Source organism: Cynocephalus volans, chromosome 2 (assembly GCF_027409185.1).
Source record: "Cynocephalus volans isolate mCynVol1 chromosome 2, mCynVol1.pri, whole genome shotgun sequence".
NCBI lineage: Eukaryota > Metazoa > Chordata > Mammalia > Dermoptera > Cynocephalidae > Cynocephalus > Cynocephalus volans.
The window spans coordinates 162,874,376-162,888,084 of NC_084461.1; the positions used below are offsets into that span (position 1 = coordinate 162,874,376).

A 13,709-nucleotide genomic window follows, 5' to 3' on the forward strand; every position below is an offset into this window, starting at 1 on the left:
ATAAAGTTCTCATAGACATAATCCAAAGGATAAACAAAACACTCCTACAAAATTTCACAGGGAATAAAAAAAAAAAATTCTATAGTTAACAAGTTATGCCTCCATCTGTAAAGTCAAAACTTAAATAATACCAAAATGCCATGTGTTAGGACCATGGCATTTTGGTATTCACTAAATTCATTTAGTTCCACTAAACATTAAGTTGAATATGTAAAAAGAAAGATTACCACTTATTTCTGATCTTGGCATAATTTCAAGCCACACATGTGAATACAACTGAAATAAAAGAAAACGTAGCTTACAGACGTCCAGAAATCTCCAGAATGAATAATGCTTGCCAAGAATTTCTCTTACTCTAAAATTTCACTGTATTGATGATTCCTTCATCTACATGCCCCACCAGGAATGGCTGTTCTTTTTGAAGCCATGAGCCTGGTTTTAGTTACATATAAAAACTGGGCTAAAAAGGAAAGTTACTTACAGGGGGCATCTTCTGCTAATGCCACAGAACAAAGATCACTCTGCAAAAATAAAACAGTATGTTATAAATATCGTATTAGCTACAAAGCCAATAACTTACATTTCTGGATGTTCACACAAATGAAATAAAGGCTATCTTTGGTGTATAAACCAAAGGGAAGTTTGCCAGTAAATTAAAAGCACAAACATATTGGTAGAAACACCTAACGAATGAATGACTGATTGACTGTATGAATAAATAAATGATAGAAATAAAATTGATTTAATTAAAATGACTCACATCTACAAAAGCACTAGACAGAGTCCACTAAAAAGCCTCTTAACAGCCCAGTGAACGGTCTACTGCCCAGTATACTTCATTTTTCTACAAGCATTCAATAGTTTAGACACTGGCCCATATTTATGTTTATTTTTACATTTGCTATTAATACCTCAAGCTTAATTAAGTTTGTAAAAGTTTAAAGGCCAGAAAGTATTCTTTATAAAATGTCCACAACTATCCCACAGATCACTAGTTTGAACCATGCTGCTTGGTATCTCTACTCCACCTTCAAACAAGGGGTGAGCTACAAGTAAACTGCATGTTTGTACATGGAATCTTCTCCTTCTGTTTCCCTTAAAATATTAACTATAAAATTTTATTTAAACTTTATTCTCCACTCAAATACAAATTCCATGAAGGCAGGCAATCTTGTCTGTTTCCTCACTTTTGTATCTGGTAGACAAACAAAAATCTTAGTCGGTATTTTTTAAAATCCAAAAAAGATTTTAAAATAGCAAATAATGGATAGTAACTATCATTAGAATATTTTTGTTTATATGTTATCATAACCAAGGAATTACTTAAAGTTGCTCAGTTTAAGCATTTTCTAAATAACCTATAATTATGTTACAAAGTTCAGACCCATGTTTGAATACAAGCAGAAGGACAAGCCTACAAATTTCTTCCTTATTTTTCTGACGTTTTCTATACCATAGAAATGCAAAGAGGCTTACTACCTTAACCCAGTGACCCAACTTGGCAGTGTCAGTGGTGGCATAAGCAGGGCTACACGTCCCCTGGTATAAGGCAACATGAGACACCCCCATTTCCTGTGAGGGGATCTTGCTGAGAAGGTTTCCCTTAATACTAATTGAGCCTTTCCAGTTCACAGGAAACAAGCTAAATGACATTATAGAGAAGTACCAGACAAATGTTGAGGGTAGAACATTTTAAAACAGGCCCAGCCTCTTCAGCAAGTCAGTCTCACAGGGAAAAAAAGGGGGGGGGGGCGAGCCCATGGCACACTCGGGAGAGTGCAGTGCTGGGAGCGCAGCAACGCTCCCGCCACGGGTTCGGATCCTATATAGGAATGGCCGGTGCACTCACTGGCTGAGTGCTGGTCATGAAAAAGACAAAAAAAAAAAAAAAAAAAAAAGGGGTGGGGGTGGGGTGGGAGGGCGACAGGGAGGTTCTAGATTAAGAGACTGAGTGGCCAAACAACCAAATGCATTGCTTTGTCCTGTACTGGATATTAGCTTAAACAAAACAGCAGGGTCTAATTATGGACTTTGTGTTAAGGAAATATTCTGATTTATTTAGGTATGATAATATTTTGAATGTGCTGGAAAATGTTTTCAAATTTTAGAGATATGTAATGCTGTACTAAAGAACGGAAAGTCACAAACTCTGTAATCTATTTTTAAATACATCAGCATATAAAAATAAAAAATAAAAATTCCTCTGCACTACAGGCTTAAATTAAGCCTCATTAATTGGGTATTTGTAATAAATACATTGGGAGGCTGTTAAGACATGAACTCAGTTCTGAATATCATTAACAGATACACTAACCACTTTGGTTCATTTAATTAAGGCAAGGGTTTATTTATTTTTTTAAACAGTTTCTGTAAGCATAGTCAACCCGAGTCTGATTATCAAATATGAGTTTTACACCTGGATCAAAAAAGTGCATTACTGATTCAAGTCCCTAGAGGTCACTCTAATAATTTAAATATATTCATGTATAGAATCAAAGCTGTAAAAGCTCCTTAACAAATTCCATGTAGATGGAGCTACTACTATACGTTCTGACAATATTTTTAAAAGAACAAATAATTGATTCTAATATATTCTTCAAGTTAAAAAGGACAGCAAACAGAGGCAGAAGTGTTTTACTCACGATGAAAAGATCTACGCACAACATAGTGGCCCAGACTGCCCTGAAACCAGCATATTCTTTACAGATGAGAACAAAGCTGATGCAAACAGACAAAAGAGACAGCATCTGAACACTGTCCTGGATGATTTGCACCCACAACAGGGTGCCCATGTCTTCCTCACTGAGGAAGTAGGTACGGATAAGGAGTGTGCAATTAGTAAACAAAGCCCACGTCCCTTGGATGACAGTGTCCCAGCAAAGGCCCACTAGCAGGTACCTCTTACTCTGTAGTCATAGGTGGCGCCTGCGTTCTTGTCACAGGCAATGACCTCAGGAGCCATCCAGTAGGAGGTGCCTATGAACGTATTTCTCTGCCCAATCATCCTGTCCAGCTGAACACTCACACTGAAATCAATTGCAGGAGAACGAGAAAGAAAAGTGGAATGCAATTAATTAACAAACCAGATATAATACAAAAAAAAATGGGAGGAGGAGGTGTCTTCATAGTAAACTGAAACAGCAGTGCTTCATGAACATGTGATTCTCCTCAAGGCAGGCAACACATGAAAGAAGTGTCCCTTCCAGAGGAAAGCCACCAAGAGTGCAAAACCCTCTAACCAGTCTGGAAGCTCCTAGGAGGCCTGGACCCAGGTGCCTCCCTGAGCTCCCCAAACAGTGACCAACATAGGGCCTTTTGAATGAATGAAGACCTTCGATGCTCTCAGAGAACACACCTGCCACAAACAAAATCAAGTCCTAGAAAGCCCCTAGTTCAGGAGAACTGACTGAGACCTGTTGGACTTAGCTACTTAAGCAGCCTAATAACCATATAAAGAAACCCACAAAGGTTTTCTTGGAAAGAACATGGTACTACATTAAATAAACAGAATCATGCTAAATTGCAAATACACAAAGAATACCCCCAGAAGCAAGTGGAACTTCTGCCGATTTTTCGGAACAACTTCTACACCCCACCCAATTTAATGATGGTGGTGGTCTTGAGGAAAGTTCAAGGATGGGCAGCAGAGTTGGCAGGAAGCTCATGATCTCTAATGGAATGTTTGTCCATTCAGTACCTGCCAACATCAGCAATGCACACACTGCCATTACCACAGCAGGAAAGTACAAAGGTGGAAGAGGTCAGGAAAACAGACTCGTGAAGTGCTGAGATGATTCACAGGCGTCACAGACTCCATTTCTCTGCACAGAACATGCACAGGACACAACCTGCCAGGGTAGGCTCACTGAATGCTCCTCTTGAGACAGAGATGCATGGGACAGCCTAAGCAAGCTTCCCAGCGGGGCGTTTCAAGATGGCGGTGGCTGCGGCAGTTGGCCCGGAGTAGCTGAGGTGGAAAAGGTGGCCACTGGGCCTCAGGCAGCCAGGAAACTTGTGGACCTTCCTCTTGCCATCTCTTAAGGGAGGACCGCTGCTGGTGGCCGGTCAAGGGGGGTGACCGCCACTTTGCCCTCAGCAAGAGAGGCTGCCTCATTTACAGGCAACAGCTTTGAAGTGTGGAGCAGGAAAAGAACTGTTTCTTAGCTGCAAAAGCGAGTCTCGAAACGGGGAACACAGCGCCAGGGCTGCTGTGGATGCAGACAGGATCCTGGAGGCCAGGGCCGCACTGAAGGCGGCCAGCTGCCCTATTCAGGATTTGAGGTTTCAGGCCGGTATTAAAGAAGATTCTTGGGAGCGCCCGAGCCGCACCCCAACTGAACAGCCCGAGGCGGTAGCGGCCGAGAACGGGGAAGGCGGCAAACCAGAGGCAGAGAGTGAGTGCCCAACCTGGCACAGCACTGTGAGTGACCCCTGGACCAGCCCTGTTTGGGGGGCTGATGCCCACCCGGCTCCCACCTGCATCACCAGGCCACTCACCACCCTGGGGCTGCCTCCATTTTCCCAGGTGCTGGCAGCTCCGCCCGGCTCGGCTGTCAATGAGCCTTCCCACTTGCTTGGCCCGGCGCGGGGCTTTCCGGAGCCTGCGGTCCAGCCTCCCCTCCCACTCCCTCCGCGGTTCTCGGGCGGGTTGGTGGCGTGGGGCGTCCCCGGCCAGTGTCAGGAGGGCAAAGAAGTACAGGCGGGCCTACTGTCACTCCACCACATCCTGGACTCCGGCCCCCAGTAAACTTCCTGTTACTGGGAGGCAGATAGCATCTCTGCGACCACTAGTTTGGAAAAAAGCCTAACGAATTTCTGGTTGGGAATAGTGTGGTAGGAGAGTTCCCAGGTCTGCTTGAACCTGCCGGAGAGCTGGCTGCAGGTGGGCACTAGACTCGGTTTATACCAGGGGGTTACAAAGGTGAACAAGTCCAGGGAAAGATGTACACAGTGCTACAAAGGCACCCAGAGCGACCGGTCGTCTGTGCCTAGCAGAAACCTGGTAGACTTCCTGGGGGAGGTGGTGCCGAGCAGGGTCTTGAAGGCCCAGCTGATAGACGAGGGTTGCAGAAGACACGCCCCAGCCCAGCACAGTGCGCACAGAGTGGGGAGACGTGCGGTCACGGAGGCAGAGACTCGACAGAAACCACACACCCTGTGGGATCGCCACTGCACAATCCAACAGCCTGGGCCAGAGCACACGGAACAGGGAGAAGTCCTGCACCGGAAGTGAAAGCTCAACAGAGATCACACACCCTGTGGTACGTGATCCACCAGCCCAGCAGAGTCCAAGCTGACCAGAAAGGTGGCTTCCCGGAGAAGCCCAAGACCCGAGGCAACCACACACACAAGGCACTAGAGGCCAACTGAGCAGTCACGGAGGGAGCCATACCAAATTGGCAACCACAGCAACATCCTAGTCAGTCATTAGTCTCAAACCAGTGGTCTGTGCAACCCCCTGCCACAATGAATAAACACCAAATACAAAAAATCAAGAAAGTATACCCCCAAAAGTTAATAAATCTCAAACTCTAGATCCTATAGAACAAGAAGCCCTTGAAATGACTGACAAGGAATTTCGAGTGATAATTCTAAGGAAACTGAATGAGATACAAGAAAACTCAGCTAGACATCATGATGAAATGAGGAAAAGTATACAGGATCTGAAAGAGGAAATGTACACGGAAATCAATGTCCTGAAAAAAAATGTAGCAGAACTTGCTGAACTGAAGAAGTTATTCAGTGAAATAAAAAACACAACAGAGAGTTTAACCAGCAGGCTTGTCGAAGTTGAAGAGAGAACCTCTGAACTTGAAGATGGGCTGTTTGAAATAACACAAGCAGACAAAAAGAAAGAAAAAAGAATCAAGGACATGGAAGAAAATCTGAGAGAGATATCAGACAACCTCAAGCGCTCAAATATCCGAGTCATGGGTATTCCAGAAGGGGAGGAAAATGGAGATTCCATTGAAAACATATTCAACAAAATAGTGGCAGAAAACTTCCCAGGTATAGGAAAAATCACAGATCTTCAGATCCAGGAAGCTCAACGATCTCCAAACGTATTCAACCCAAAAAGGCCTTCTCCAAGACATGTCATAGTCAAATTGGCAAAACTCAGAGACGAAGAGAGAATCTTAAAAGCTGCAAGAGAGAAGCGTCAAATCACCTATAAGGGAGCCCCAATCAGGTTAGCATCAGACTTTTCATCACAAACCCTAAAAACTAGAAAGGAATGGGATGATATTTTCAAAATACTAAAAGACAAAGATTGCCAGCCAAGAATACTCTACCCTGCAAGGCTATCCTTCCGAAATGAGGGGCAAATAGTATATTTCTCAGACAAACAAAAACTGCGGGAGTTCACTACCACACAACCACCCTTACAAGAAATCCTCAAGGGAGTACTGGGTTTGGTTCCTGAAAAATAACTACCACTGCCATAAAAACCCAAGAAAAATCTAAACCCGCTAGTATAATAAAAATGGCATTCATGCATGAAGAGAAAACAAGCTAACAAAAACACTATCTACAACCTAAGGAACCACCAAACAAAGAAAACAAACAGTAAATCAGAAAGCAAGGAACAAAAGACACCTAAGACAACCAAACAACCAATAAAATGCTAGGAATAAATCAACACCTTTCAATAACAACTCTTAATGTAAAAGGCTTAAATTCCCCAATTAAAAGACACAGACTGGCTGACTGGATCAAGAAGCAGGACCCAACTATATGCTGCCTATAAGAGACCCACCTCACCCATAAAGATTCACACAGACTAAGAGTGAAAGGATGGAAAAAGATTTACCATGCAAACAGAAAAGAAAAACGAGCTGGAGTAGCTATTCTTATATCTGACAAAATAGACTTTAAACTAAAAACCATAAAAAGAGACAATGAGGGACACTACTTAATGATAAAAGGTCTGATCCATCAAGAAGACATAACAATCATAAATATGTACGCACCCAATGTTGGAGCAGCCAGATTTATAAAACAAACTCTATTAGACCTAAAGAAGGAAATAGACACTAATACCATAATACCAGGGGACCTGAACACCCCACTGTCAATATTAGACAGATCATCTAGGCAAAGAATCAGTAGAGAAACACAAGATCTAAACAAGACTCTAGACCAATTGGACTTGGCAGATATCTACAGAATATTCCACCCAACAACCTCAGAATATTCATTCTTCTCATCAGCACATGGATTATTCTCCAGGATAGATCACATATTAGGTCACAAATCAAGTCTCAATAAATTCAAAAAAATTGGAATTATCCCATGCATCTTCTCAGACCACAATGGATTAAAACTAGAAATTAATAACAAACGAAACTCTGGAAACTATACAAACACATGGAAATTAAACAGCATTCTACTTAATGACATAGGGGTCCAAGAAGAAATCAAGCAGGAAATCAAAAAATTTATTAGATTCAATAAATTAGATTTATTGAATAAATTTATTGAATCTAATAAATTTATTAGATTCAATGAAAACAATGATACATCATACCAAAACCTGTGGGATACTGCAAAAGCAGTATTGAGGGGAAAATTTATTGCATTAAATGCTCACTTCAGAAGAATAGAAAGATGGCAAGTGAACAACCTAACACTTCACCTTAAAGAACTAGAAAAACAAGAACAATCCAAACCTAAAGTTAGCAGACGGAAAGAAATCATTAAGATCAGAGCAGAACTGAATGAAATTGAAAACCAAAAAACAATTCAAAAGATCAGCGAATCAAAAAGTTGGTTTTTTGAAAAGATAAATAAAATTGACAAACCATTAGCATGGCTAACAAAAAAAAGAAGAGAGAAGACTCAAACAACAAAAATTAGAAATGAAAAAGGTGATATTATAACTGATTCATCTGAAATACAAGGAATCATTCGAGACTACTATAAACAACTATACGCCAACAAATTTGAAAATCTGGAGGAAATGGATAAATTTCTGGACACACACAAGCTCCCAAAACTGAACCGTGAAGACGTAGAAAATTTGAACAGACCAATAACAATAAAGGAGATTGAAGCTGTTATCAGAAGGCTCCCAACAAAGAAAAGCCCGGGACCAGATGGATTCACAGCAGAATTTTACCAAACATTCAAAGAGGAATTGACACCGATTCTTTACAAACTATTCCAAAAGATTGAAACGGACGCAAATCTCCCAAACTCATTCTATGAAGCAAACATCATCCTGATACCAAAACCAGGTAAAGATATAACCAAAAAAGAAAACTACAGGCCGATATCCTTGATGAATATAGATGCAAAAATCCTCACTAAAATACTAGCAAACAGAATACAGCAACACAACGAAAAATTATTCATCACGATCAAGTGGGATTCATCCCAGGGATGCAAGGTTGGTTCAACATACGCAAATCAATAAATGTGATACACCATATTAATAAACTCAAACACAAGGTCCATATGATCATCTCCATAGATGCTGAAAATGCATTTGATAAAGTTCAGCACTCATTCATGACAAAGACCCTCTATAAGTTAGCTATAGAGGGAAAGTATCTCAACATAATTAAAGCCATATATGCCAAAACCACTGCCAATATCATCCTGAATGGGGAAAAGCTGAAAGCTTTTCCTTTAAGAACAGGAACAGGACAAGGATGCCCACTCTCACCACTCCTATTCAACATAGTGTTGGAAGTACTAGCCAGAGCAATCAGAGAAGAGAAGGAAATAAAGGGCATCCAGATTGGAAAAGATGAAGTCAAACTGTCCCTGTTTGCAGATGACATGATCCTATATATCGAACAGCCTAAAAGCTCTACAAAAAAACTGCTGGAATTGATAAATGATTTCAGCACAGTAGCAGGATACAAAATCAACACACAAAAATCAGTAGCATTTCTTTTCTCCAATAGTGAACATGCAGAACGAGAAATCAAGAAAACCTGCCCATTTACAATAGCCACCAAAAAAATAAAATACTTAGCAATTGAGTTAACCAAGGAGGTGAAAAATCTCTATAATGAGAACTACAAACCACTGCTGAGAGAAATTAGAGAGGATACAAGAAGATGGAAAGATATCCCATGCTCTTGGATTGGAAGAATCAACATAGTGAAAATGTCCATACTACCCAAAGTGATATACAAATTCAATGCAATCCCCATCAAAATTCCAAAGACATTTTTCTCAGAAATGGAAAAAACTATCCAGACATTTATATGGAACAATAAAAGACTACACATAGCCAAAGCAATGCTGAGCAAAAAAAATAAAGCTGGAGGCATAACACTACCTGACTTTAAGCTATACTACAAAGCTATAATAACCAAAACAGTATGGTACTGGCATAAAAACAGACACACTGACCAATGGAATAGAATAGAGAATCCAGAAATCAACCCACACACTTACTGCCAGCTGATCTTTGGCAAAGGCACCAAGCCTATTCAGTGGCGAAGGGACTGCCTCTTCAGCAAATGGTGCTGGGATAACTGGATATCCATATGCAGGAGAATGAAACTAGATCCATACCTCTCACCGTATACTAAAATCAACTCAAAATGGATTAAGGATTTAAATATACACCCTGAAACAATAAAACTTCTTAAAGAAAACATAGGAGAAACACTTCAGGAAATAGGACTGGACACAGACTTCATGAATACGACCCCAAAAGCACGGGCAACCAAAGGAAAAATAAACAAATGGGATTATATCAAACTAAAAAGCTTCTGCACAGCAAAAGAAACAATTAACAGAGTTAAAAGACAACCAACAGAGTGGGAGAAAATATTTGCAAAATATACATCTGACAAAGGATTAATATCTAGAATATATAAGGAACTCAAACAACTTTACAAGAAGAAAACAAGCAACCCAATTAAAAAATGGGCAAAAGAGCTAAGTAGGCATTTCTCTAAGGAAGATATACAAATGGCCAACAGACATATGAAAAAATGCTCAACATCACTCAGCATCCGGGAAATGCAAATCAAAACCACACTGAGATACCATCTAACCCCAGTTAGGATGGCTAAAATCCAAAAGACTCTGAACGATAAATGCTGGCGAGGTTGCGGAGAAAAAGGAACTCTCATACATTGTTGTTGGGACTGCAAAATGGTGCAGCCTCTATGGAAAATGGTATGGAGGTTCCTCAAACAATTGCAGATAGATCTACCATACGACCCAGCTATCCCACTGTTGGGAATATACCCAGAGGAATGGAAATCATCAAGTCGAAGGTATACCTGTTCCCCAATGTTCATCGCAGCACTCTTTACAATAGCCAAGAGTTGGAACCAGCCCACATGTCCATCATCAGATGAGTGGATACAGAAAATGTGGTACATCTACACAATGGAATACTACTCAGCTATAAAAACGAATGAAATACTGCCATTTGCAACAACATGGATGGACGTCGAGAGAATTATATTAAGTGAAACAAGTCAGGCACAGAAAGAGAAATACCACATGTTCTCACTTATTGGTGGGAGCTAAAAATTAATATATAAATTCACACACACACACACACACACACACACAGACACACACACACACACACACACACACAAAACCGGGGGGGGAACAAGATATAACAACCACAATTACTTGAAGTTAATACGACAAGCAAACAGAAAGGACATTGTTGGGGGGAGAGGGAGAAGGGAGGGAGGTTTTGGTGATGGGGAGCAATAATCAGCCACAATGTATATCGACAAAATAAAACTTAAAAAAATAAATAAATAAGCAAGCTTCCCAGCAACATGGACAACAACAGCAACCAATCACTAAGTGATGACTGAGGGAATGTCACAGGCCTAGCCCCGTGAGGTCAGTGCAGGGAACACACTGAGTCATTAGGTATGAGAACAACTTTAGTGCTTCCTATCTTAGCTCTGAGGGAAGTTTCCAACTGGATAGACTATTCATCCGCAAATGACCAATAAATGTAGACACCATGTAAGCAGACAATGATGAGGATTTTATTTTTAAAGTACAACTACTGTACCTAACATTTTCGAAAGAAAGGTGAACCAGATCTTTTTAAGAAAAAGTATAAAGAAATATTTGGTGTGTAATGGCTTAGTGGAAAAAATATAAATGCTAATCTGTTTAGAATTTTGACAGAATCATTACATGAAAGTGGAATGGGAACAAAACTCAGCTAAGGGAAACAGGAAATACAAAAGAACCATCGTAAAATCATCTCTGGGAAGATACGATGGGCTGCAATGACCCACCCATGCAGAAATTCATTGAGCACCTACTGAAATGAAGGCCCTACACTAGGTGCTGGATAAGAATCCTGGTCAGTGCACTCCTAGAAGTTATACTCTGTTAAAGGAGACCAAAACACAAGTCAACAAATAACCATATAATTATCATTTGTGAACAATTCTATGTAAGAAACAAGCAGGGGGCCCAAGACTGATCAGAGGGTCAGAGAAGGCCCCTGAAAATGAGGGAAAAATTATGACTTCAAAACGAGGCCAAATATTGGCAATGGGGAACAGTACGTACGAAGGCCCTGAGGCAAGTTCCAAGTTTAAAAAAAAAAAAATAGACAGGAAAAAATGAAGAGAGTCACAAAATGAGGTAGGAAAGTAACAGGGGCCAGATCCTACATGGCTTTTTATGGGCCACGGTAAGAAATGTGGATTTTATCCAAAGTAAAATAAAAAGCCACTAAAGGTCATTAAGCAGGAAAGTGACATGGTCTGATTTTTAAAATCGGTGTGGCGGCTATATAGAGAACAGAGCAACAGATAGAAGCACGGAAGAAGGGAAGTTGGAGCCAGGCTAAGCAATTAGCCCAGTTCCACATTCCTGCATGGAACAGAAACAGAAAACATCGGTGCAGGGAGTGTCAATGGTTTGTGCCAGGGCAAGTAGGAGATCATGCTGCAAGTCTGTCACATACCAAGTTTCACCTCTGCGTTCTCGGTCAGCAGTACGTTCTGGACCTTGATATCCTGGTGAATCACATGATGAATGTGAAGATGTGCCAGTCCCTGAATAGCAAAGACAGATCTAAATTTTAGTTCTTTGTTGCTGTAAGGATAAACAGCTAGGAACACGCCTTTCAGAACAAAGTGCATACACACATGGGCCAAAAGTTTCTGTGAATTCATATTTAGAACATAAAATTTACTCAGTGCATTCCCAGCAAGACATCACCAATATTAAACACACACAATGAAAGAAGCCCCACACCACCCCAACTCCCCACCATCCCAACAGGGTTAAGTTCCCCAGGTGAGCAACATTACCACTTTCTAGCTGTGCCTTTATGACACTTTAGATTACCATCTGCAGTTTCTCTGCTATAATTTGTGCTATTTCTATACAGAGCGGTTCCTTTCCCACGCTAAACATCTATCTTGCAGTGGGTGACCCCGAGGGTATATTTGAACTAGACACACTCCACGGGAAAAGCTAAGGCCTAGAGAGGGGTTTAAAATCTGGCTCTCCAACACTGGCTAGTCTTCCCACTGCACAGCGACAAACTGCTAAGTGCTGATCAATCCCGCCTCTACCATAGCGTAAAATGATTCTGCTGTCAAAAGAGCCTTGAGTTCTTTAGTGAGGATTTTTGCATCTATATTCATCAAGGATATCGGCCTGTAGTTTTCTTTTTTGGTTATATCTTTACCTGGTTTTGGTATCAGGATGATGTTTGCTTCATAGAATGAGTTTGGGAGATTTGCGTCCGTTTCAATCTTTTGGAATAGTTTGTAAAGAATCGGTGTCAATTCCTCTTTGAATGTTTGGTAAAATTCTGCTCTGAATCCATCTGGTCCTGGGCTTTTCTTTGTTGGGAGCCTTCTGATAACAGCTTCAATCTCCTTTATTGTTATTGGTCTGTTCAAATTTTCTACGTCTTCACGGTTCAGTTTTGGGAGCTTGTGTGTGTCCAGAAATTTATCCATTTCCTCCAGATTTTCAAATTTGTTGGCGTATAGTTGTTTATAGTAGTCTCGAATGATTCCTTGTATTTCAGATGAATCAGTTGTAATATCGCCTTTTTCATTTCTAATTTTTGTTATTTGAGTCTTCTCTCTTCTTTTTTTTGTTAGCCATGCTAATGGTTTGTCGATTTTATTTATCTTTTCAAAAAACCAACTTTTTGATTCATTGATCTTTTGAATTGTTTTTTGGTTTTCAATTTCATTCAGTTCTGCTCTGATCTTAATGATTTCTTTCCGTCTGCTAACTTTAGGATTGGATTGTTCTTGTTTTTCTAGTTCTTTAAGGTGAAGTGTTAGGTTGTTCACTTGCCATCTTTCCATTCTTCTGAAGTGAGCATTTAATGCAATAAATTTTCCCCTCAAATACTAGCAAACAGAATACAGCAACACATACGAAAAATTATTCATCATGATCAAGTGGGATTCATCCCAGGGATGCAAAGTTGGTTCAACATACGCAAATCAATAAATGTGATACACCATATTAATAAACTCAAACACCAGGACCATATGATCATCTCTATAGATGCTGAAAAAGCATTTGATAAAGTTCAGCACTCATTCATGACAAAGACCCTCTATAAGTTAGGTATAGAGGGAAAGTATCTCAACATAATTAAAGCCATATATGACAAACCCACTGCCAATATCATCCTGAATGGGGAAAAGCTGAAAGCTTTTCCTTTAAGAACAGGCACTAGACAAGGATGCCCACTCTCACCACTCCTATTCAAC

The 13,709-nt window shown here is 40.5% G+C and overlaps 1 protein-coding gene across 1 annotated transcript in view; it reads right to left on the reverse strand.

The window, feature by feature from the left end:
• LOC134370672 (mitogen-activated protein kinase kinase kinase kinase 4-like) overlaps positions 1-13,709 on the reverse strand; it is an 83,433-nt gene that overhangs the window by 46,238 nt on the left and 23,486 nt on the right. Inside the window, 2 exon segments of the mRNA XM_063087696.1 lie at positions 2,906-3,026; positions 11,927-12,017. Coding sequence (XP_062943766.1) covers positions 2,906-3,026; positions 11,927-12,017 — 212 coding nt within the window.